Source organism: Nerophis ophidion, linkage group LG02, assembly GCF_033978795.1.
Source record: "Nerophis ophidion isolate RoL-2023_Sa linkage group LG02, RoL_Noph_v1.0, whole genome shotgun sequence".
Lineage (NCBI taxonomy): Eukaryota > Metazoa > Chordata > Actinopteri > Syngnathiformes > Syngnathidae > Nerophis > Nerophis ophidion.
The window spans coordinates 23880545-23907795 of NC_084612.1; the positions used below are offsets into that span (position 1 = coordinate 23880545).

The 27251-nt window shown below is 41.2% G+C and overlaps 1 protein-coding gene across 1 annotated transcript in view; it reads left to right on the forward strand.

Moving 5' to 3' along the window:
* The window catches only part of phf10 (PHD finger protein 10), a 28559-nt gene extending 2367 nt beyond the window's left edge, over positions 1-26192 (forward strand). The window contains exons 2-12 of the mRNA XM_061879815.1: positions 3463-3572; positions 6416-6546; positions 6727-6810; positions 6898-7022; positions 7134-7283; positions 12592-12701; positions 15650-15788; positions 18219-18353; positions 22352-22460; positions 22906-23094; positions 25044-26192. Coding sequence (XP_061735799.1) covers positions 3463-3572; positions 6416-6546; positions 6727-6810; positions 6898-7022; positions 7134-7283; positions 12592-12701; positions 15650-15788; positions 18219-18353; positions 22352-22460; positions 22906-23094; positions 25044-25141 — 1380 coding nt within the window. The 3' untranslated portion in view covers positions 25142-26192. The remainder of the gene's footprint in view (positions 1-3462; positions 3573-6415; positions 6547-6726; positions 6811-6897; positions 7023-7133; positions 7284-12591; positions 12702-15649; positions 15789-18218; positions 18354-22351; positions 22461-22905; positions 23095-25043) is intronic.
* The last annotated feature ends 1059 nt before the right edge of the window (positions 26193-27251 follow it).

Genomic DNA, 27251 nt, shown 5'->3' on the forward strand with positions numbered 1-27251 from the left:
CTTTATTATATTTATTTATGTTATCATTTTGTGCAGCCGGGCTGGAGCAGCAAGGGATAGAAAGAGAAAAAAAGGAAGACAGAGAGGGAAATTGTGGGGATCAGAGGGAGATTAGACAGTGTTATTTCATTTTAAATTTCAAAAGAATTTTGTGGCTCCCATTGTTTTCTTTAATTTGTAAAACAGGTCAAAATGGCTCTTTGAGTGGTAAAGGTTGCTGACCCCTGTCGTAGACAAATTAAAATAAAGTCGTTTTGCTTTACAAGTGGATGAAGCTACTGACAGCAATAAAGACTGCCTGTTCATCACATACGTCCGCTTTGTGAATGGCAAATCACTGTGCGGGGATTTACTGTTTTGCAAATACATAAAAAATAGAGCCACTGCTGATGAACTGGTCAAGATGATGGACCGTTTCCTCAAAGAACACAACCTTAAATGGGAAAACTGTATGGGCTTTTGCTCCGATGGCGCACAGACCATGACAGGGTCAAGAAACAGGCAGCAGGCTCTAATAAAGAGGGTTGCGCCAAATGCGCATTGGACACACTGTCATTCACCGGGAAGCACTCGCATCAAGGCAGCTCAGCCCCGAACTCAATGAGGTTTTAACAGATGTTGTGAGCGCGGTAAACTTAATCAAAACACGAAAAAGTGGCAATTTTAATTTATTTATTATTGAACTTGATGCAAGTTATAACACTTTTATTTGATTTATTATTGAACTTGATGCAAGTTATAACACTATTGTTTTATTTATTATTGAACTTGATGCAAGTTATAACACTTTTATTTGATTTATTATTGAACTTGATGCAAGTTATAACACTATTGTTTTATTTATTATTGAACTTGATGCAAGTTATTTTATTTATTATTGAACTTGATGCAAGTTATACCACAGCAGCACAGTTATTTTATTTATTATTGAACTTGATTTTATTTTATGTTATTGAGTTTGAATGTATACAACTTGATGTTACTTGATGTTCAATACATTTGAAAATGTTAAACTTGGCATTAGCGATCTGTTGGGGCGATGGGGGTAGGTGGGTCTTGAAAACTCCCCCTTGTCCAAAGTGGGGGATGACAAAAAAAGTTTGAGAACCACTGGACTAGAGTAAAAAAAAAAAATGGAGTGATTGTTCTTTTTCCAGGCAGCACGGTGGAATAGTACGGGCGTAACGGTACACAAACATTTCGGTTCGGTGCATACCTCGGCTTAGAGGTCACGGTTCGGTTAATTTTCGGTACAGTAAGAAAAAAACAAAATATACATTCTTTGGGTTATTTATTTACCAAATTTGTAAACAATGACTTTATCCTTTTAACATTGGAAACACTATAATAATTCTGCCCACGTTAATCCACATTAACCTGCCTCAAGTTGTTGCTTTGATTAAATCAAATGACAAAACCTTTTCTACATATAAAAAGTGCAACATTAAACAGTTTCAAGTCAACTTATCATGCTTAATTTATTACAGCATTTGGGAACCCTGTGGTTGACTTTTATTATGTAAATGTTATATTTTTGTCAACATGTGATAGCAGGGACCCTGCCATTCAAAATTATGCTGCTGCATTACTAATGATTAATATAACTATAGCTGAAAAAATAGTACAATAGCAATAGGAGAGACTATTCATCCCTGAACACCATGGACTTCATGTTAGTTCATGAGAAATAACAGACAGACAGGGCTTTGCTGCCCCTAACACATGCACATGCACACGCATGCACGCACGCACACACACACGCACAGCAAAATGAGCTAACGTTACGCCAAAAGCTAATTAGCCTTCACCTCAAGTCAGAACTGCGAGCGAGCTGCGCTGCAGTTTAAGTTTCTAGAAGGTCAATGGGCTCATAATGATGCTAGCAGTAGTTGTGACTGGGAAGTGTTTTTTATAATTTGGGGAGAGTACGATGTCCGCTGCTAAACACATATCTGCTCAACGCTGAAGCATTGACAACATGCGTTCTGAATACGCACTGCTGATTGGCTTTGTATGTAACCAATCAGATGGTTGTGTGGGCGGGACAATGCTGGGTGCTCAGACTGAGGCAGAAAGCAGAGCAGCTTGTTAAGACTTTAGATTACAAACTCGTTCCATACACCTCCGAACCGGACCGAAACCCCCGTACCGAAACGGTTCAATACAAATACACGTACCGGTACACCCCTATGGAACAGGAGTTGGTGAATGTGCCTCACAATACGAGTTCAATCCTGGACTCGGGATCTTTCTGTGTGAAGTTTGCTTGTTCTCCCCGTGACTGTGTGGGTTCCCTCCGGGTAATCCAGCTTCCTCCTACCTTCCGCCCAAATGCAACTAAGATAGGCTCCAGCACCCCCCGCGACCCCAAAAGCGACAAGCGTTAGAAAATGGATGGATGGAGGGTGTTGAGGGCCATTAAAAAAATAGCTATGAGATACAAATGGCCCATGGGCCGCGCTTTGGACACCTCTTCTGTAAACTATAATCCTTAAAACTATTAAGACATTGACAAATTATATTTTTGATATTTCACCTTGTGTGCAGTGATGACTGATTTTGAGTGTTCATGGGTCATTCAGCTAAACAAATTGAGGACTACTAAAATATTACAGTATGGTGATACAGGGGTTATTGCATGTGCCTCACAATACAAAGGTTCTGGGTTTGATTCCTGGTGTCAGGGTCTTTCTGTGTGGAGTTTGCATGTTCTTTCCGTGACTGCGTGGGTTCCCTCCGGGTACTCGGGGTTCCTCCCACCTCCAAACACATGCACCTGGGGATAGGTTGATTGGCAACACTAAATTGGCCCTAGTGTGTGAATGATGTCTGTCTATTTGTGTTAGCCCTGAATGCTGCTGAGATAGGCTCCAGCGACCCCCAAAGGGACAAGCGGTAGAAAATGGATGGATGGTTCTTTTTCCGCATCCGCATCTGCACCCAAGTTATGGAACTCCCTCCCACCTAAGTTGTGAGCCATCAGGGAGCTAGACTTTTTTAAAATCTCAACCACAAACATATTTGTTTAAATTGGCTTTTAACAAATAATTTCCATAATTATTTATTGTTACTGTTTTAATATGCATGGTTTTAGTTGCTTTTAACCTATTTGTCCTGTAAAGCACTTTGTGCACCATTGTGATGTTGATTGATTGATTAATATTCCATCAATCAAGGCATTTTACAGTTTACCAATACAGTATGATATCATTACAAGTCTAGTAAACATTACTGATTTAATATGTGAAAGATTGGACATGCATACTGGTTTATTTCGTACCCACCCACTCCAAAAAAAAAAGTACATCTTAAAGCCATTTTTCGTAGACTCAAACCAATACATATATTATAAAACAATACAGCTATTTGAGATGATCTTGGTTAGATCGTTAAATATAATTGCTCAGGGGTTCCCTTTTTGCAAGCACAAGTTGAGTTTGATTGGGATTTACTTTTCTTCAGGAGGACATAACGGAAGAGGAGTCTAATGATGGCAGCCAACCTCCTAAGCGGCGGAGAATGGGTTCAGGAGACAGTTCACGGAGCTGTGACACTTCCAGTCAAGAGTTTGGGTAGGTGTGCTTCTACTTTAAATTTAAAGGGCTACTGCACTTTTTTGGAATTTTGTCTAACTTTCACAATCCTAATGTGAGAGACAAGAACATGTGTTTTTCTTTTTTTAATGCATTCTAACTTGTAAATAAACACCAGAAAAAGTCAGCTAACAATGGAAGAAATGGGAATCGGGTTTTGCAGTATTTTTCCTGTAAAGGACTTTAAAAACAAATCCAAAAACCTCCATCAACGTTTACTATATATGCTGTAAGTATATGTCATGCAGTAACAATTATAATAAAATGTAATATTTACATATTTTGGTAATTTTGAGCATACAGCAGCCATTGATTTCAAAGATGCATCAGAATGTTCGCTATTTCCTACAACAACAACAACTACTAATAATCATGGCAGACCTTATGGGAGCCAACAATGACTACTTTGGGACAAATGATGATCCAGAATCTTATATCTTTGAGCCTGAATATAAAGTTGAGGAGTTACACATTTTGGAAGTTGAGTAAAAAGCAGATCCAGCAAATAGCACTATTTCTAAGTGCTTAACAAGAAATACAATATACAAACATACAAACCCCGTTTCCATACGAGTTGGGAAATTGTGTTAGATGTAAATATAAACGGAATACAATGATTTTCAAATCCTTTTCAACCCATATTCAATTGAATGCACTACAAAGACAAGATATTGGATGTTCAAACTCATAAACTTTATTCTTTTTTGCAAATAATAATTAACTTAGAATTTCATGGCCGCAACATGTGCCAAAGTAGTTGGAAAAGAACATGTTCACCACTGTGTTACATCACATTTTCTTTTAACAACACTCAATAAACGTTTGGGAACAGAGGAAACTAAATGATGAAGCTTTGAAAGTGGAATTATTTACCATTCTTGCTTGATGTACAGCTTAAGTTGTTCAACAGTCCGGGGTCTTGTTGTCGTATTTTACGCTTCATGATGCGCCACCCATTTTTGATGGGAGACATGTCTGGACTGCAGGCGGGCCAGGAAAGTACCTGCACTCTTTTACTACGAAGCCACGCTGTTGTAACACATGGCTTGGCATTGTTTATCAATAGTTTTGGCGTTATCATGGCATGGTGTCCATGATATCGTTGCATGGATGACAACATATGTTGCTCCAAAACCTGTATGGACCATTCAGCATTAATGGTGCCTTCACAGTAAGTTACCCATGCCTTGGGCACTAATACACCCCCATACCATCACAGATGCAGGCTTTTGAACTTTGCGCCTATAACAATCCGGATGGTTATTTTCCTCTTTGTTCCAGAGGACACCACGTCCACAGTTTCCAAATATAATTTGAAATGTGGACTTGTCAGACCACAGAACACTTTTCCACTTTGCATCAGTCCATCTTAGAGGAGCTCAGGCCCAGCAAAGCTGGCGGCGTTCCTGGGTGTTGTTGATAAATGGCTTTCGCTTTGCATAGTAGAGTTTTAACTTGCACTTACAGATGTAGCGACCAACTGTAGTTACTGACAGTCAAATCAAATCAAATCAACTTTATTTATAAAGCACATTTAATATTTACCACAGGGATAGCCAAAGTGCTGTACAATGGACAGGTTAAAAGATAATACGAGGACCGAGAAAACAACACAACACAAACAGAACATGATAAAAAATAAATAAATAAAACATAAAAACAGGTTCACAGCAGGTGTATAATGGGGCGCCGTTGCAGGATGGATATCACTTAGTGTTAAAAGCCAAGGAATAAAAGTATGTTTTTAAGAGAGATTTAAAAACAGGAAGAGAGGAGGCTTGTGTTACACTCAGACGTGGTTTAATGAAGTGTTCCTGAGCCCATGTGGTGATATCCTTTACACACTGATGTCGTTTTTTGATGCAGTACCGCCTGACAGATCAAAGGTCTGTAATATCATTGCTTACGTGCAGTGATTTCTCCAGATTCTCTGAACCTTTTGATGATTCTACGGACCGTAGCTGGTAAAATCCCTAAATTCCTTGCAATAGCTAGTAGAGAAATGTTGTTCTAAAACTGTTTGACAATTTGCTTATAAATTGGTGACCCTCGCCCCATCCTTGTTTGTGACTTACTTAACATTTCATGGAAGCTGCTTTTATACCCAATCATGGCACCCACCTGTTCCCAATTAGCCTGCACACCTGTGGGATGTTCCAAATAATTGTTTGATGAGCATTCCTCAACTTAATCAGTATTTATTGCCACCTTTCCCAATTTCTTTGTCACGTGTTGTTGGCATCAAATTCTAAAGTTTATGATTATTTGCACAAAAAAAAATGTTTATCAGTTTTAACATCAAATATGTTGTCTTTGTAGCATATTCAACTGAATATGGGTTGAAAGTGATATTTGCAAATCATGTATTCCGTTCATATTTACATCTAACACAATTTCTCAACTCATATGGAAACAGGGTTTGCAATAAAACAATCACTTACTGTAGAATGTCTGCTTTTTTCTGGTCTAAGTTGAATATCAAAAATGACCATCTTATCTGTTTATGGCCACAACCTTCTACTATATAAGTGAGAGGCATTACTTATAATCTAGAATTAACTTTCCCCAATTCAGAGGCGATGCAGCTGCTCATCGGCTGGGTGCATTAGATTAATCTAATTTGCTTCATTGTTAGCCACCTAGAACTTGTTGTATATCACTAATTAAAATGCATTAAAAAAAAATTATATGTGTTGTCTTGCGTAGGTATTGTGAATGATCGGCAAAATTCTAAAAAAGAAGTTCCGTTCCCCTTTAAGCATGATGCTTTTTGTGTTCACGCCTTCGTCCAACCGCTGCCGTTTTTCCCTTGCCTCTTCCAGTCCAACATATTTCCCAGCAGAGAACCTGACAGAGTACAAGTGGCCACCGGATGATATGGGAGAGTATTACATGTTGCAAGAGCAGGTCAGCGAGTATCTGGGAGTCACATCCTTCAAGAGGAAGTACCCTGGTATGAATTAGTTGTGAATAATGTCGACCAAAATAATTGAAAATGTAAGCTCGAAAAGTTATCTGTAGTTAAAGTGTGATGGCAACATGGTGTAATATTACTTTTTATAGGCCGTAAGAAGTTTAAACTTATCTGTAAAGTAGTGTCTGTACTTATTTAATTATCTCTACAATTTTACAGATATGGAACGGAGGGACCTGTCGCACAAAGAGAAGCTTTACTTGCGTGAACAGAATGTGATCACAGAAACGCAATGCACTCTTGGTAGGAAGCATTCAAGTACCCACACGTCTTTTACTACTAAAGTGGTTGTGAGTTAAGATACTTTAACCGTGTTCTTGTTGTTTCAAGGTTTAACAGCTTTGCGCAGTGACGAGGTGATTGACCTGATGATAAAGGAGTATCCCTCCAAACATTCAGAGTACTCGGTCATATTGCAGGAGAGAGAGCGACAGAGGATAGCTAAAGAGTACTCTGTAGGTACACAACAATGTTTCATGTCGGCGTCGTTTGATTACTTTACTGTAATACATTTCACAAAAAAAAACACAAATTTACCATGTAATATGTCTGCTGTGCTCTTTCAGCAAATGCAGCAGCAGAACCATCAGAAGGTAGAGGCCAGTAAGGTTCCGGAATACATTAAGAAGGCTGCCAAAAAAGCGGCAGAGTTCAACAGTAACTTCAACAGGGAGCGAATGGAAGAAAGGAGGGCTTACTTTGACCTCCAGACACATGTAAGTTTACTTGGGACCTCTCATAAATATTATTCATACTTTGTACTTATTACAAGCTTATTATTCATAATAACTACTCATTATCAGTGCTGTACGCTTAACTTTTTCACCAGTATCACCGGTGCTACTAAATGAAAAAATTTGGTAGCACGGAAAAATGTTAGTAGCAATATTCCATCCATCCATCATCTTCCGCTTATCCGAGGTCGGGTCGCGGGGGCAACAGCCTAAGCAGGGAAACCCAGACTAACCTCTCCCCAGCCACTTCGTCTAGCTCTTCCCGGGGGATCCCGAGGCGTTCCCAGGCCAGCCGGGAGACATAGTCTTCCCAACGTGTCCTGGGTCTTCCCCGTGGCCTCCTACCGGTTGGACGTGCCCTAAACACCTCCCTAGGGAGGCGTTCGGGTGGCATCCTGACCAGATGCCCGAACCACCTCATCTGGCTCCTCTCGATGTGAAGGAGCAGCGGCTTTACTTTGAGTTCCTCCCGGATGGCAGAGCTTCTCACCCTATCTCTAAGGGAGAGACCCGCCACACGGCGGAGGAAACTCATTTCGGCCGCTTGTACCCGTGATCTTATCCTTTCGGTCATGACCCAAAGCTCATGACCATAGGTGAGGATGGGAACGTAGATCGACCGGTAAATTGAGAGCTTTGCCTTCCGGCTCAGCTCCTTCTTCACCACAACGGACCGGTACAATGTCCGCATTACTAAAGACGCCGCACCGATCCGCCTGTTGATCTCACGATCCACTCTTCCCTCACTCGTGAACAAGACTCCTAGGTACTTGAACTCCTCCACTTGGGGCAGGGTCTCCTCCCCAACCCGGAGATGGCACTCCACCCTTTTCCGGGCGAGAACCATGGACTCGGACTTGGAGGTGCTGATTCTCATTCCGGTCGCTTCACACTCGGCTGCGAACCGATCCAGCGAGAGCTGAAGATCCCGGTCAGATGAAGCCATCAGGACCACATCATCTGCAAAAAGCAGAGACTTAATCCTGCGGTTATCAAACCGGAACCCCTCAACGCCTTGACTGCGCCTAGAAATTCTGTCCATAAAAGTTATGAACAGAATCGGTGACAAAGGACAGCCTTGGCGGAGTCCAACCCTCACTGGAAATGTGTTCGACTTACTGCCGGCAATGCGGACCAAGCTCTGACACTGATCGTACAGGGAACGGACCGCCACAATAAGACAGTCCGATACCCCATACTCTCTGAGCACTCCCCACAGGACTTCCCGAGGGACACGGTCGAATGCCTTCTCCAAGTCCACAAAGCACATGTAGACTGGTTGGGCAAACTCCCATGCACCCTCAAGAACCCTGCCGAGAGTATAGAGCTGGTCCACAGTTCCACGACCAGGACGAAAACCACACTGTTCCTCCTGAATCCGCGGTTCGACTATCCGACGTAGCCTCCTCTCCAGTACACCTGAATAAACCTTACCGGGAAGGCTGAGGAGTGTGATCCTACGATAGTTGGAACACACCCTCCGGTCTCCCTTCTTAAAGAGAGGAACCACCACCCCGGTCTGCCAATCCAGAGGTACCGCCCCCGATGTCCACGCGATGCTGCAAAGTCTTGTCAACCAAGACAGCCCCACAGCATCCAGAGCCTTAAGGAACTCCGGGCGGATCTCGTCCACCCCTGGGGCTCTGCCACCGAGGAGCTTTTGAACTACCTCAGCGACCTCAGCCCCAGAAATAGGAGAGTCCACCACAGATTCCCCAGGCACTGCTTCCTCATAGGAAGACGTGTTGGTGGGATTGAGGAGGTCTTCGAAGTATTCCTTCCACCTGTCCACAACATCCGCAGTCGAGGTCAGCAGAACACCATCCGCACCATACACGGTGTTGATAGTGCACTGCTTCCCCTTCCTGAGGCGGCGGACGGTGGTCCAGAATCGCTTCGAAGCCGTCCGGAAGTCGTTTTCCATAGCTTCCCCGAACTCTTCCCATGTCCGAGTTTTTGCCTCCGCGACCGCTGAAGCTGCACACCGCTTGGCCTGTCGGTACCTGTCCACTGCCTCCGGAGTCCCTATGAGCCAAAAGGACCCGATAGGACTCCTTCTTCAGCTTGACGGCATCCCTCACCGCTGGTGTCCACCAAGGGGTTTTAGGATTGCCGCCCCGACAGGCACCAACTACCTTGCGGCCACAGCTCCGATCTTCCGCCTCGACAATAGAGGTGCGGAACATGGTCCACTCGGACTCAATGTCCAGCACCTCCCTCGTGACATGTTCAAGGTTCTTCCGGAGGTGGGAATTGAAACTTTGTCTGACAGGAGACTCTGCCAGACGTTCCCAGCAGACCCTCACAATGCGTTTGGGCCTCCCAGGTCTGTCCGGCATCCTCCCCCACCATCGCAGCCAACTCACCACCAGGTGGTGATCGGTAGAAAGCTCCGCCCCTCTCTTCACCCGAGTGTCCATAACATGAGGCCGGCAAATCCGATGACACAACTACAAAGTCGATCATGGAACTGCGGCCTAGGGTGTCCTGGTGCCAAGTGCACATATGGACACCCTTATGTTTGAACATGGTGTTTGTTATGGACAAACTGTGACGAGCACAAAAGTCCAATAACAAAAACACCACTCGGGTTCAGATCCGGGCGGCCATTCTTCCCAATCACGCCTCTCCAGGTTTCACTGTCGTTGCCAACGTGAGCGTTGAAGTCTCCCAGTAGGACAAGGGAATCACCCGGGGGAGCACTTTCCAGTACTCCCTCGAGCGTTCCCAAAAAGGGTGGGTACTCTGAACTGCTGTTTGTGCATAAGCACAAACAACAGTCAGGACCCGTCCCCCCACCCGAAGGCGGAGGGAGGCTACCCTTTCGTCCACCGGGTTGAACTCCAACGTACAGGCTTTGAGCCGGGGGGAAACAAGAATTGCCACCCCAGCCCGTCGCCTCTCACTGCCGGCAACGCCAGAGTGGAAGAGGGTCCAATCCCTCTCGAGAGAAGTGGTTCCAGAGCCCTTGCTGTGCGTCGAAGTGAGTCCGACTATATCCAGCCGGAATTTTTCGACTTCGCGCACTAGCTCAGGCTCTTTCCCCCCCAGTGACGTGACGTTCCACGTCCCAAGAGCTAGCTTCTGTAGCCGAGGATCGGACCGCCAAGTGCCCTGCCTTCGGCTGTCGCCCAGCTCCCAATGCACCCGACCTCTATGGCCCCTGCTATGGGTGGTGAGCCCATTGGAGGGGTGACCCACGTTGCCTCTTCGGGCTGTGCCCGGCCGGGCCCCATGGGAACAGGCCCGGCCACCAGGCGCTCGCCATCGTGCCCCACCTCCGGGCCTGGCTCCAGAGGGGGGCCCCGGTGACCCGCGTCCGGGCGAGGGAAATCTGGGTCCATGATGTTTCTTCTTCATAAAGGTCTTCGAGCTGCTCTTTGTCTGATCCCTCACCTAGAACCTGTTTGCATTGGGAGACCCTACCAGGGGGCTTTATGCCCCCGGACAACATAGCTCCTAGGATCATTGGGACACGCAAACTCCTCTACCACGATAAGGTTGCAGCTCAGAGAGGAGAGTAGCAATATTAAATTTCTTAAATAATACAATTTTATTATTAGCACTTAAACAAGGTAGACAGGTGCCCTCATACATATAAACACAATGCCATCATAAGGCCTATTGTAACGCTCAATTAAACACGGCGAAAATCCCCAAACTGTGTAAATCCTTAATCGCCTTGTGTCCTGGTAGTGCCTTCTCCTCCGCTGTAATAAAGGTCCGCTGTGGCATCTTTTTCGGTCTAAAACAATTAAAGACGTGTTGCGGAACAAAACCCCCTTTGTTGATAAAATCCTTGAACAGAAGGTGCCGCAAGCCGGAGGCCAACTTGCTAAACTTAAAGTTGAAATATTGTGTAGACAGTCTATCAACCCAAAGCTGTACTGTGAGTGTGGACACATTTAAAGTGTTTATGATAACACAAAGTGATCTCTAAGACAGACTGACAGCGCTGACCACCCCAAAGTACGACAATTGTGGAAATAAACACGTCAGAAGTACTGCTTGACGTCAAAGCTCTTCAAAATGGCTGTGCTCGTGTGTGCAGGATGTAAATGGGATAGAGCATAGCTCCCCAACCTTTTTTGCATCACAGACCGGTTTAATGTAAGCATTATTATCAGGAGCCGGTTTTTTATTTGTGCCAGATAAATACAGCAAAAATAAGTGCAGTAAATATACAACTGACTATAACGCTGAATTAGTGGGAGCCCTGGGCTTGTTTCTTTACAATGAGACCCTAGCACGTTACCATCAACCGGATGAAAATCAGCCTTTGGCTACAATCTGTCGCATTTATATTTTATATGTTCATTAATGTGCATTGTATCATGTCACAAAGTTTTAACAACTATAACACATGGCAACTTCCTATGAGGAGTTTTTCTTGTACATCTATAAACAAGCTTATTGGTGTGTCCAGTGGGACAGGCAAAAGTTAAGTCGGAGAAAATGCAGTCCTTTATAAATTATTTTATGTTTCTATGCGGCCCAGTAGCCAATGCGTTACCGGTACAGGTCCCCCCGGTCCTGCCCTTGTGTACATGATGTATACAACATGTGACATAGGGTGCCACGCCTGTTTAAAATGGCCATTGCCTTGTGTACAGGAAGGGATGTCATCAAAATGGCAGCCCATGATGGCCTTAAAACAGCATGCAAAATGATGAATGAAAAAATAATTTGTATGGAAAAACATGGTTTGCACACAGAGGCATATTTGGTGCAATGTAAAGGTCTGAGGTTTGAGGCGTTTGTATATTGTGATCTCACTGTACTGTACTTTGTCTATTTTTAACACTGTCTCTGTACTGTTTTTTACGCCGTGTCTTTACGTGATAGGAAATAATCAATTTGTTTAAGTCGCTAGGAATTAATTGTTTGCGACATGTTTTGCCGAGTAGCCTACTGTTTGGTTGGTGTCTGACTTTTCTTAATCCAAACCAAGAAATTTGTCTGTTTTTTCTTTTTGGATTTTGTTGTTATAGCTTCTGTTGTGCTTTTTCTCTCTGCCATTTTGTTGACATACATGCTTCTGTTGGCTTTGCCGTAAAGTTCTTTCAAGTGACTTAAAATGGCTCCTGCAAAGTAACAGTTTTGATGAAGTTACATTAGCTGCATCCTGGAAGTTGAAATTCCAATATAAACAATAGGCAGTTATATCGTAGAACATACATCGTACTACTACATATATTCCTAATAAATCACAGCAATTTAAACTTTTGCTATAAACACCATAACTATTTCATTAAAACTGCATGTTTATTTGCTTTTTTTGTCGTCCTAGGTTATTCAAGTGCCCCAGGGCAGGTTTAAAGTTCTTGCTCCAGATTTGACCAGGACAGGGCCCTACCCTGTTGCTCTCATACCAGGACAGTTCCAAGACTACTACAAGAGGTACATTACTGCACAATAAACAGTAGTTTACTTATTTCCATGTTTTTGAAGCCTGTACAAATGATATGATGTATAATGATAAATTTGGCTTAATGCGTGTTGATTTTTCTGCAAACATGACAGCGACAAGCGAACACAAGGGTCTTTAACGCAATATAGTATTCTCGCTAGTGGCTAATGTCCCTCCACAGTGCACCTAGTGGGTGTATGACAATCATTAGTACTTTAACTTTAACAAAGCCACTTATAAATCAGTAATCCTTGCCTCCATGGTGTAAAATAAACTGTTTCTTGATGAGGAAGAGCTTAACATGGTACTCTACACACTGTAGCAGAATATGCTCACCGCAAGCAAGAGCTCTTAAACGAAAATAAAGGTGGACGGATCGAAACAAATATTGACAGTAACGATACCAACTCTAGTATTGGTATATGGTTGATACTACAGTGGTTAGATCAATATTTTTTTATTATCAAAATATTTCGTCGTTATTGTTTAGTAACTTAAGAAGTAAATCCAGGGACACAGGAGGGCTTTAAGGGCAAAAGCATATTATTTAAATCAGAGCCAATAGTGACACACAATTTGAATATATAATTGATATTGTCACACTTCCATCTGTATACAATAGTGATCAAAATGCAATAATTTAATGATCTTGAAATTTGAAGTATCAGCAGTGGTATGACCCAGTGGTTCTCAACCTTTTTTCAGTGATGTACCCCCTGTGAACATTTTTTTAATTCAAGTACCCCCTAATCAGAGCAAAGCATTTTTGGTAGAAAAAAAGAGATAAAGAATTAAAATACAGCACTATGTCATCAGTTTCTGATTTATTAAATTGTATAACAGTGCAAAATATTGCTTATTTGTAGTGGTCTTTCTTGAAGTATTTGGAAAAAAACATATAAAAATAACTAGTAATTCAATTCTAAATAAATATTTCTACACATAAAAGTAATCACCAATTTAAAGGGCCCTCTTTGGGGAATAATAGAGATCCATCTGGATTCATGAACTTAATTCTAAACATTCCTTCACAAAAAAAGAAATCTTTAACATCAGTATTTATGGAACATGTCCACAAAGAATGTAGCTGTCAACACTGAATATAGCATTGTTGCATTTCTTTTCACAGTTTATGAACTTACATTCACATTTTGTTGAAGTATTATTCAATAAATATATTTATAAAGGATTTTTGAATCGTTGCTATTTTTAGAATATTTTTGAAAAATCTCAAGTACCCCTTGGCATACCTTCAAGTACCCCCAGGGGTACGCGTACCCCCATTTGAGAACCACTGGTATGACCAATACTGCCCCTCTAACTACTTGTTATTGGATCGATACCTAAATTTGTAGTTTCGCCAAAACTATTGTCAAGTATCAAACAACAGAATAATAAGTTCTCATTATTGGATCGATACCTAAATTTGTAGTTTCGCCAAAACTATTGTCAAGTATCAAACAACAGAATAATAAGTCTTCATTATATTTTAACAGAAATGAAGAGAGAACCATGTTACACCAGAAAGTAACCAGGTATTAACATTAAATCAACATGTAGGTCAGGGGTCTCAAACTCAATTTACCTGGGGTCTACTGGATGCAGAGTCTGGGTGAGGCTGGGCCGCAAGGAAAGATTTCTTAAATTTTTTTTTTTTTTAAAGTTCTTTATTTTTATTTTCAACACAAAATAAAATCAAAATATAAATGAACAAAATGAGAATCAAGTAAATAAATCAGTCAGAGGTAATAACAATAATAATTCGATTTCTCCAGTCAGCAACAATGTATACACATACTTACTGTGATGTTATGAGCTAGGGAATATATGAACTCCACTACCCAGCATGCAACAGTAGTGACGAGCATGCGGAGCCCCAGTAAAGGTTGTATGTCGCCATGTCGGCAGCTAGAATGTGGTTATGAGCAAGCTATGGAGTTTACAGTTACGGTAACACAATTAGCCCCGAATGGGCTAACATCACGACTAACGTGTTACACGTCCGATTTGCCCAGCGACTCTCTGTCAGAGTATAAGCGCTGAGGTCCAGTGCACCACAGTTTTGTATTGTCGCTCTGTCCTTCGGTGGAATGCTTCGGAAGCTACAGGACCACTCGTCTCCGCGGCCCGGACTGTTACAGTGGCGCCGGGGGAGAGAGCGAGAGAGCACACACACAGTGACAGACAGAGCTCGGAGAGAGAGAGCAAGCAGGCGGGCGAGCGAGCGAGCGAGGGAAGAAAACTGTGTGCGGGTCTAGTGGAAAAGCGGCAAAACGTTTCTCTGCTTGCATCACGCAAGTGACGTCAATGTTCCGCCCTTGAGAGCCATATACCACACTGTGATTGGTAGATTCCTTCAGCTCCGCACACAACGCTGTCAAGCGCCATTCATATAAAACTTGCGGGCCGCATCAATATTAAACTTTCATATTAAGGTGGGCGCCGCAGAGTAACGTCTCAATTGGCCCGCGAGCCGCGTGTTTGAGACCCCTGATGTCGGTTAATAATAATTTTGAAAAAGTAATACAACTGGAAATGACTCAATATGTTACCATATATGTCAGCAGTTAAATTTAGGAACCTTTGCAATCACTTTTGAAATCCCAATTAGTGCTTGTCCGTAAGGTACTTTGATCTCTGTCCCTGGCTGTTGAGTTAAATTCGGCTATATCATTGTTCACCATGAAATGAGCTGAATTCATGCAAGCTGACTCGGATGCTCCCTCATGTTGCACTCCCGTCACTGCATTTCATCATTTAAGTTTAAATTGGCTACATTTTTTTTTTATCACCCCTTATTTTTAGCAGTTGTTAACTTTATTTTGTACTTGTCTGACAGTTCTAATGCTGTTCTACTAGTAGTTAAGATTTAATGATAATTGCACTGTGTTATCATGTATGCCTTTGCTCTCTGACATATGTGCATTGTATTTAACAGGTACTCTCCCAATGAGCTGCGGTACCTGCCTTTGAACACTGCCCTGTTTCAGCCCCCACTGGATCCAGAGCTCCCTGCGCTGGACTCTGATCCTGACTCGGATGATGGAGACGAAGACAAAAAGAACAAGAATTCTTCCGTAAGGCTCTAGGATTACTAAACATCTTTTTTATGTTTGGGGGCAGGAGCTCCCGTCCAGCCTCTCAGGCAAATCATGTTGATGATGGAGATGCCCATATCTGCTGTACAGATTTACTTTACAAAAGAAAAGTATGGGATATTTCCTCTTATTGCCTCATTTGTATTTTACTTTATTGAATGGATTTATTTAATGTTTAGCGCAGCCGGAAGGGAGCATGAGCGGATAGAAAGAAGAAAAAAAGGAAGTCAGGGAGAAATTGCAAGGGGAAGAGGGGGCTAAGACAAAGAGACAACAACAACAGAAAATCCGCAAATACGATATGTAAAAATATGATTTGAAAAATTATAGCAAAAAGCAGTTAGTGAAATAAATATGATCATAAACACTATTGCACTACAAATGGAGCAATAAAAATACCAGTAGAAATGGCACGATTGATGATGAATAATAAAGTTAAAGTACCAATGATTGTCACACACACACACACACTTGGTGTGGCGAAATTATTCGCTGCATTCTCACCCTTGATCACCCCTGGTAGGTGAGGGGAGCAGTGAGCAGCAGTGGTGACCACACCCAGGAATTATTTTTGGTGAATGCCAATTAGGGAGGTAATTGGTCCCATTTTTAAAGTCTTTGGTATGACTCGGCCGGGGTTTGAACTCACAACTTACCGATCTTAGAGCGAACACTCTAACCACTAAGCCACTGATAATAACAATATTTACCCCTTGTCAATAATACAGTTGTTTCAAATGGAACAATACATATATGTAATGAAAACTTAACTTACAAAAGAAAGCCGATAAATGGAGGAGGAGAAAGGAGCAAACTACAAACCCTGTTTCCATATGAGTTGGAAAATTGTGTTAGACGTAAATATAAACGGAATACAGTGATTTTCAAATCATTTTCAACCCATATTCAGTTGAATGCACTACAAAGACAACATAATTGATGTTCAAACTGATAAACCTTGTTTTGGCAAATAATCATTAACTTTTGAATTTGATGCCAGCAACACGTGACAAAGAAGTTGGGAAATGTGGCAATAAATACTGATAAAGATGAGAAATACTCATCAAACACTTATTTGAAACATCCCACAGGTGTGCAGGCTAATTGGGAACAAGTGGGTGCCATGATTGGGTATAAAAGCAGCTTCCATGCAATGCTAAGTAATTCACAACAAGGATGGGGCGAGGGTCACCAATTTTTAAAGCAAATTGTCGAACAGTTTTAGAACAACATTTCTCAACGAGCTATTGCAAGGGATTTAGGGATTTTACCATCTACGGTCTGTAAAATGATCAAAAGGTTCAGATAATCTGGAAAAATCACTGCACATAAGTGATGATGTAACAGACTTTTGATCACTCAGGCGGTACTGCATTAAAAACCGACATCAGTGTGTAAAGGATATCACCACATGGGCTCAGGAACACATCATAAAACCACTGTCAGTAACTACAGTTGGTCGCTACATCTGTAAGTGCAAGTTAAAACTCCACTATGCAAAGTCAAACCCATTTAGCGGGTGTATAAGGTCGCCCAGAAGAGTTAGGGATGGATGGGATTCTGGGTATTTGTTCTGTTGTGTTTATGTTGTGTTATGGTGCGGATGTTATCCGGAAATGTGTTTCTCAATCTCGTTTGGTGTGGGTTCACATTGTGGCTCATATTAGTAACAGTGTTAAAGTTGTTTATATCACAACCCTCAGTGTAACCTCTATGGCTGTTGAACAAGTACGTATGCCTTGCAGTCACTTCCTTGTGAGTGCAGAAACCAGATTCAACATGTGACTGGAATGGCAAGCCGTTAGTTCAGGTTGTAGAGGGCGTTAACGACAGTGTCATCATAACATGCCCTTGTTAATGTTGGTTGGATGAAAATCAGATACTTGAGAGAGTATTTGCTCTCTAATTTGGAAGTCTCCCGGAAAAATTGTGTTGGCAAGTGTACTGCTGTCAAGTGTCACTCATATAAAACTCGCAGACCGCGCTAACATTTAATTTTTATATTAAGGTGTTTGTTTTTCATATTAAGGTGTGACCCCTGCTTTATACATAACACAAAGCAGAAAAAAACTATGTATGCAGTATCATTTCATATTGAATTTCAAAAGAGTTTTGTGGCTCCCATTGTTTTCTTTATTTTATGAAACGGGTCAAAATGGCTCTTTGAGTTGTAAAGGTTGCCGACCCCTGGTATATACAATATATTTGTCTCCCAGTATGTGTGGGAGCCAAAGTACGGCCCCAGCCACCCAGAGAACCCGACCCAAAACAGCAGGTGCTTACGAGACATCTAATCTGCATATTTATCGAGAGTGCGGGAATTACTAAAAATAAGTACAGTGCAGCATTTATCCTTGAACTTGTCTGTTCAAGCATCATCTCATTCCTCCCTGTTGTGAACATCTGCAGGACAGTTCTTCAGGCAACACATCAGACGTAGAAAGTCAGGAGGGAAGAGGCCACAAATCCAAGGCCAAAGACAGGACCTCCACACCGAGTAAAGACCGTCACTCTGCCTCCCACAAAGCCACCCCCGGGTACAAGGTAGAAGACAAAACCAACTGAACTCTTCTCCAACATCAGCAGCAGCACTTTTCTCCCCCTTCTCCTCCTCATCCTCCTCCTTTTTTCTACTACTGCTACTACCACCCCCTTGCTCCAACCATCCTGACACCCCCTCCCCTTTAGCTTTCTTCACTTTCGGCTTCTACGGTTTGTCTCAGCAGGGACCAGCACACATTTGCACACATTTGCACACACAGACACCCACTGAGGCTCCTGTCTTCAATTTTTTCCCTTTTAGGATTACTACAATCCTTCCCCTCCCCACAACCCATTCCAATCAGACTGTGAGCAATAAGAACAATTTAAAGAAAACATTTTCTTTCTTTTTTTATGCACTTTCACCAGTGAAGACAATTTTTTTGTTTGTTTTTTTGAACATCTTAAGTTTTTGCTTCACTTGTCCTAGAAAAAAAAAGGATACTTCCAAGACAAGTATACTGATATTTTTGGCTGCTAATTTATTTTGTCTACCATTGGAAAGAAAAGTGGTTACCCAGAACACAAACCACCATTTTGTGGTTTCTTTCAAGAAATAGTTGGTGTTAAAAGTAATGAGCATTTTAAAGTGTATACCTGAAGTGTATAATACACTTAAATGTTTACTCTGTGTGTGTTAGTGTTATGCTGTGTTTAAACATGTGATGTGCTGTTGAACTGTGGGTAAATACAAGAGAGCACTACTATAATACCAGAGTGGTGACAACATGGCAAAATTGTTCACACTGAGCTTAACTGCTAAATATAAGATATTTTTCCAAATAATAATTTATTTTAATATAATTTAAGGCATTGTATTAAGTTTAGCATTTTTAGTTAAATTTAGCCTCAATTTAATTATTTTAATTTACCCTTACACTCTGTAAAATAGTTGTGTTCAGCTCTTTGCAGTGTGCACAAAGTTGTTTTCCTATTGTTTACCACTTTTAAGACGTTACAGTGTAATCATGCAATCATGTTTTTGCAGCCAGAATTTATCTGTGACCATTTACTCTTTTTTTTTTTTCGTATTTTTTTTTTTTTTTCTAAATGAGTTCAACAATGATTCTTAGATGCTAACTATCAAAATATCCTAATATGTGAGAGAGTATAGTTGGCGGTGCTACTTCAAAGTATTGTGCACCTCCTAATGAGTTATGTATTTATACATGTATATAGTCTTTCCATATCCCCAGATTTTTGTATATAACGTAGTGTTGCAGGCTAATAAACACTACCACAGTCCACAGTACAGATTAATATATGCAATGTTTTTTTTATGACTATATATCGTTGCTGAAAAATGTTTGGAATAGTGTGACATTTTCACAATGCAGCTTATGAATTAAAAACATTTATGAGTCACAAAACTGTTATTAAATGTAATGTTTCTTGTTCTCATTCAAAATCATATGATTAGGATAAATGATGAAGCTATTACTCACATTAGAAGCATTATAGAGTGTTTACAGTGGACCTTCCAATGTTGAAACACAATCGATCTTTTGGCGCTTGTTGAGTTCCAATTTATTTCACTTTTAGAACTATTTATCCCAAAGGAAAGTGAATTAATTTATTATGAGATATTTATTAACTGTGCAAGAAGGGTTAGTTTCTGCTGTGCAATAAAAGTTAAAGTTAAACTACTCACTTTCTGAAAACGCTTGATATATGTAATAAAGGGCCCATGTTTTCCAAGTGATATAGTCACTGTGGAGAGACACAGCCGACTGGCAGACAACGGGCGGAAAGCAGCAGCGCCAGGCCCGTTGTCTGCCCGTCGGCTGTGTCTCTCCACAGTCACCTTGTAGCGATTTATAATTACTGCTGTAATCAACAAAGCCTTGTGTTATTTATAGAAATGAATTGTGTTGAGCAGCCATATCTTGTTCCTGCTGATCGATGGTCATCATCATACTTTTTAATCTTGGCCATCACTGGAATTTACCATTCTGTGGAATTGTCTCAAAAACGGAAAAAATAGCAAATGCTCACTGGGCTGAAGTCTCATGAGATACGCTGACATGTTGCGTAACATCACAAATGATCATTTTTCAAAAAAGCATGATGGAATTTTAAATGGCACTATTTTTGGGGTATTCCTTGTTACATTTTATTCTGCTAAAGGACTTGAGAATATTGTTTAAAACTGTCACACAGCTGCTTTGAGGAAACTAACTTTCAAACTGCTGCAAGCATTACATTCCACCCTTCTCTAGTTTTTGGCACAAAAATTACACCCAACATAACATTAAGCATGCATGATATATGATATATATTTGGCCGAGGATAGAGATTTAAACGCTATCGTCATATCGTGGTCGTGCATGTTTATGACAGATTCTGTGTCCTGCAAATTTGACAGCGACAAACCAAGGGCCGTTTTCTCAATGCTATGCACTGTCCTCGCGAGAAAGCTAGTGGTTAACGTCCCTTTACCGAGACTAATCTTTTCCTCCATTACGGCGAATAAAGCATGTTTCTTACAAGTAGTATTATCAATGGAGGACTAGGAATAGCTGTACATGCTACGCTACACTTCATAGGAGGATACAAGAAGCAATGCTAACTTCTATGCTAGAGCTCTTGAATGTCAACAGGGGCAAGCCGATCGATAAAAATATCAACAGTAACAAAATCAAGTATAGTATCAGTATATGGTCAATACTACATTGACTAGATAAAAATGTTTTATTGTCAAAAAAATATTTTGTCGTTTTTCTTACAAACTCAGAAAATAAGTTCCTTTTGTGCAAAAACTAAATGAGTTATTTTTGCACTATTTAGGTTTATCCGTCTCAAAATATTATATGTAATTAAAGGGAATAAGGAAATATTTGTAATATTGTTTGACATTGTTGCACAGCCATTCTGTTTTTGCCTGATTCGTAATTTTGATCAAGAATGTAATCATTCGATGATGTTGTTTGTAGTTCCAGTATTGGTATGATCAATACTGCCCCTGTAACTACTTGGTATTGGATCGCTACTCATGTTTGGAGTATCGCCAAAAACTAATGTTAAGTATCAAACAGAAGAATAAGTGTTTATAACATTTTAACAGAAGCGTAGATAAAACCATTTTCCAACAGCAATAAACAGATATTAACAAGTAGATTAATACTATTTTTTAGAAAATACCACAATATATACGTCAGGACAAAAGAGCCCTTGAAACCTGTTTTGAAACGCTGTCATTTAGATTCCCAAAAAATGTACCATCATCGTGGGAGGCAGCAATTTATATTGAAATATATTTTTTAGACTACATTAATTTCCCCTACTTGGCACACACATTAGTTATTTTTATCAGCTCATGAAAGTGGTTAAGACCAATTTAGCTACTGATATTAGCTATCGTTGCAAATTGCTGGTCCCTTCTTTGGGACCGCTTTAGCGTGCGTGTGCGTGTGCGCGTGTGCGTGTGTGTGCGTGTGTGCGTGCGTGCGTGTGCGAGTGTGTGTGTGTGCGCGCGCACACTCCAGGAGAGTGAGTGAGTGAGTGAGTCATCCATGAAACAAGTCAATTTGTATTCAATTTACTTTGTCATTGTAAGAAAACATTCATTTTTTAATGTTCAATTTGTTTTTTTAGACTCATTCATGCTGGTGGTGTTCTTATATATTTAGGGTGGGGATTTTTTAAATTTTGAGCCAATGACATTAAGTTAAATGTATTGTACCGAGCACCTACACATTTTTTGTGGAATGCCAAAAGCAACATTTAAGCTTTTTGATTTGACAGATTTGTCCTCTATAGGACCATCTGAGGGTATTAAGTGATAAGCTTCCTGTGCTAACGAGCTTCTAAAGTCCTCTGATTTGATTCAACATGTGGAAAACTGCTGAGCTATCAGTTAATAGAATGTGTTTTTCCATTGTGCCAACGTCTAATTTATTGTAGCTCCCTTTGTTCCCAAATGCTGATGTACTAAGATGGACTGTACTGTGTATTGCGAACACACTGCTCGCTGGTGTTTATAGCGTTGTTCTGCCTTGCAGCCTAAGGTCATTCCCAGAGCTATATGTGGCATTTGCCAGAAGGGTAGAGAGGCCAACAAGAAAGGCAAACCAGAGGCTCTCATTCACTGCTCCCAGTGTGTTAACAGTGGTGAGTACGCACACCTCCTTCCAAGGACACTTCCTGTTTATATAGTAGTAGGTCAGTCTTTTTTTTGGAACATGTTCACATGTTGCTTGCAACTGGACTTTAGGGCTCAACGTCACATAAAAAAAGTTTTCCTTTAATTGTTTATGAATTTGTGAAAACACTGTAATGGACCACCTTCCTGTGTTGCAGCTCATTTTTTTAATGTCTCATCAATGCTCAGTGTAGAATTAATTGATCGCAAAGCAGACACACATCTGTTAGTTGAATAAATCTTAGTTGTTCTTTTTTTTACTAGTTTATTTACAAAATATTTCACTATTCCAGCAATACTTTAAGTTTTCTATTTTTTTCTAATGGTTTAAGGGGAAAAAAGGCTATGGCTGCTATGATTAATAATGATTGTGGATTCATAGTACTTGTCTTACATTTGTATCCCCAAATGCAGGCCACCCGTCCTGCCTGAAAATGAATGAAGATCTGGTGCGTGTGATCCAGACATACTGCTGGCAGTGCATGGAGTGTAAGACCTGCACCGTGTGCCAGCAGCCCCACCATGAGGACGAAATGATGTTCTGCGACAAGTGTGACCGAGGCTTCCACACCTTCTGCGTGGGCATGGACTCCATCCCCACAGGTTGTTTTTTTTATTTGTTTATTTCACCAAAAGAAAATCATGTTGAAATTAAAAAAATCTTTCACAATGTTACAACCAACAAAGACATTAGGAGGCACATATTAATTAAAATGTCCAACATTTGAAGACTTAAAACAAAGATTCATTTAAAAAAGATAACCATAATTTTTAGAGATAAGGCTTTTGTTTTTAACCTCCATAGTCTCAATTCAAGTTTTAGTTTTTCTACATGTGGCTTAAAAGTGAGGGAGTCATCATTTTAGACGCCAGGGTATTCATATTTATATTTATGTGCCGCCTCTATGAAACTGCTGAAATAGTGTGGATCACCATCTTACAGTTGAAAAACAACGTCGGCTGAGTCTTGTCAGCATTATAGGGGATGTTTTCAACATTTACACAGTTGCCTAGAAGGCGCCAACTTTTCAAAGTGTCTTACACAGTATATCCCGCCCTCTTACGGCTTCTCATACGTACGTAACACATGCATATGTGTTGTTAGCTCTTGATAGGAATTTTCATCGCGAGCGTTAGCTGTCATTGAATGTATTTTTATCATAACAACAACATGACCGCAAATAAGTACTAAAATAAATCACCAAATGATTCCCGAGTGTTGCCACCACTGCTTCTCACTGCTCCCCTCACCTCCCAGGGGGTGAACATGGGATGGGTCAAATGCGAAGTGAATTAAGTGAAGTGAAGTGAATTATATTTATATCGCGCTTTTTCTCTAGTGACTCAAAGCGCTTTACATAGTAAAACCCAATATCTAATTTTTACATTTAAACCAGTGTGGGTGGGTGGCACTGGGAGCAGGTGGGTAAAGTGTCTTGCCCAAGGACACAACGGCAGTGACTAGGATGGCGGAAGCGGAGATCGAACCTGCAACCCTCAAGTTGCTGGCACGGCCGCTCTACCAACCGAGCTATACCGCCCCACAAATGCGGAGGATAATTTTACCACACCTAGTGTGTGTGACTATCATTGGTACTTTAACTTTAAATTGTATGTTGCTTCTCTATGACTGCTTTTGTATGTGTGCACACTCTCCCTGCGCATGTGTGTTGACGAGACCGGGTGAGTGACAGCCGTTAACACCAATAATTTTATTCGGGTCGGCAAAAAATGTGATTTCATAAACTTAGTAATTGTGAGAAATGTAGACAATCGTCAAACAAAAGTGTTATGGTAAACTACGAATAGTAACATGAGCTAGCCGGTGGTGTTATTGTTATATTTTATAAAGCACAGCTGTTAACCTGTGTGATGTTCCAAATAAGTGTTTGATGAGCATTCATGAACTTTCTCAGTCTTTTTTGCCACTTGTGCAGCTTTTTTGAAACATGTTGCAGGCATCAAATTCCAAATGAGCTAAAATATTGCAAAAAAATAACGTTTTCCAGTTCGAACGTTAAGTATCTTGTCTTTGCAGTCTATTCAATTGAATATAGATTGAAAATGATTTGCAAAAAAATTGTATTCTGTTTTTATTTAATATTTACACAATGTGCAAACTTCACTGGTTTTGAGTTTTGTACATTCAAAAAACTTTCTTGTGGTCCAAATCCCTCCAGATCTTTTTGACCTTGGAGCCCAACTTTTTTGGGGATATATTTTATGCTTTGAAAAATGTTACTGTGAAGAAGTTGCAAACATCACCTTTAAGAACTTTTAACTGTAGAAGTAAATGCTGGACCGTGTCATCATTTCTCTTTAGGAGTTCAGTGGTCTGAGCAAGAGAAGATCCAAAGCAGCAAATATAGGTGTCGTCTGCATAGAGATGCATATAGGCATCAGATACATTGTGACCCAAATCATTAATTTAGATAATGATTAATAATTTTTCATTATGTCACAATGAAGAAGAGGCTTCCCAAAACAAAGCCCTGTGGCACTTATTTGTTGTCTTTGTGTATATTTCTACTAATTGTGATTTGGTGTTTCAGGTCTTTGGGTGTGTGAGGTATGTGGCAAAAATATCAGCACTCCCAAGAAGAAAGGGGGAGTGAAAACGCCAAAAAAGCCCAAATCCGTGCAGAAATGACATCGTTAAAAACCAAATCTTACTTTTCTTTTGTCCCAGATCACAGTCTACTCTAACTGAAAAGTGTGGATTCTCCTTTTTTCAAAGGAATGTCGATAATTTAGACTTCAAACACCCCTTGTCACAAACTTTTGCTGCGGTTGGTCTTTACCTTGTTTGCTCAATGTGGAGCGTTGGCAAAAATCCAAACATGCTTATGCTTTGTTGTACGCTATTACCAATTTTTTATTCTTTGTATTATTTTTTCAATCGGATCGAAGTGTCTCAGTCTGTATGTTGTAGTGTTTCAAAGTCAAGAGTACAGTAATTATGCCTGTAACAGGCAACCTTTACATGTGGGTGAATCAACCGTGCATCTGCTGGTGGCAGCTAAGTAGTGCACTCTATTTTGACATACTGTACCATCGGTCATGGCCAATCATGCATGCTTGAGAACAGTGTTTTTACCTCACTTAGCAGTAGTTATAACTGAGTCATATGTTTGGTTTTCCAGACTACGTTTAGATTTGTTTAGATTTTTGTCAAATGTTTTAAAATTCCTCGCATACAGCATTCCTTATGTTTTTTTTTACTTAACTGTTATCAATTGCCTGTGTAATTCTGACTTTAAATGTAAATTTTTCTGTTTTGGATGAACAAGTGGTGCTCTTATTAATGTACTCGTCATCAAACCTAACTAAAGGTCAGAAAATGTTTTTGATCTCTTGATGCAAACTTGTCTTGAATTGTGACACGGTGCTAATTGTGGATTTGTGCGTGTGCGTGTGCGTGTGTGCGTGTGCGTGTGTGTGTGTGTAATGTTTGTCGTTTTTACTTACTAATGGTAATCTTACACTGTTGTTACATTGTAATGGTGCCTTTGACTGCAACAGGTCTAACAATGCTGGTCTTTTTTTTGTACAAGCAACAGTAAATCTCATATTGAATTAGACTTGAAAATAAATACATTTTTCTAGTGTTCTAATAAAAGTGCTGTAGTGGCTAGTAAATGTTGATTGGTTAATAATGTGATATTCACTTGTTTTTTTAAATAAATAATCAATGACTCTTACTGATTTGTTTTTTCTGCAGACAGGCTGAAATGTGTAAATTCTGCTCAGTGGCTTTGTGGTTAGTGTCCGCCCTGAGATCGGTAGGTCGTGAGTTCAAACCCCAGCTGGGTCGTACCAAAACTGTAAAAATGGGACCCATTACCTCCCTGCTTGACACTCGACATCAAGGGTTGGAATTGGGGGTTAAATCCATCCATCCATCCATCCATCCATCTTCTTCCGCTTATCCGAGGTCGGGTCGCGGGGGCAGCAGCCTAAGCAGGGAAACCCAGACTTCCCTCTCCCCAGCCACTTCGTCTAGCTCTTCCCGGGGGATCCCGAGGCGTTCCCAGGCCAGTCGGGAGACATAGTCTTCCCAACGTGTCCTGGGTCTTCCCCGTGGCCTCCTACCGGTTGGACGTGCCCTAAACACCTCCCTCGGGAGGCGTTCGGGTGGCATCCTGACCAGATGCCCAAACCACCTCATCTGGCTCCTCTCGATGTGGAGGAGCAGCGGCTTTACTTTGAGTTCCTCCCGGATGACAGAGCTTCTCACCCTATCTCTAAGGGAGAGCCCCGCCACACGGCGGAGGAAACTCATTTCGGCCGCTTGTACCCGTGATCTTATCCTTTCGGTCATGACCCAAAGCTCATGACCATAGGTGAGGATGGGAACGTAGATCGACCGGTAAATTGAGAGCTTTGCCTTCCGGCTCAGCTCCTTCTTCACCACAACAGATCGGTACAACGTCCGCATTACTGAAGACGCCGCACCGATCCGCCTGTCGATCTCACGATCCACTCTTCCCCCACTCGTGAACAAGACTCCTAGGTACTTGAACTCCTCCACTTGGGGCAGGGTCTCCTCCCCAACCCGGAGATGGCACTCCACCCTTTTCCGGGAGAGAACCATGGACTCGGATTTGGAGGTGCTGATTCTCATTCCGGTCGCTTCACACTCGGCTGCGAACCGATCCAGTGAGAACTGAAGATCCCGGCCAGATGAAGCCAACAGGACCACATCGTCTGCAAAAAGCAGAGACCTAATCCCGCGGCCACCAAACCGGAACCCCTCAATA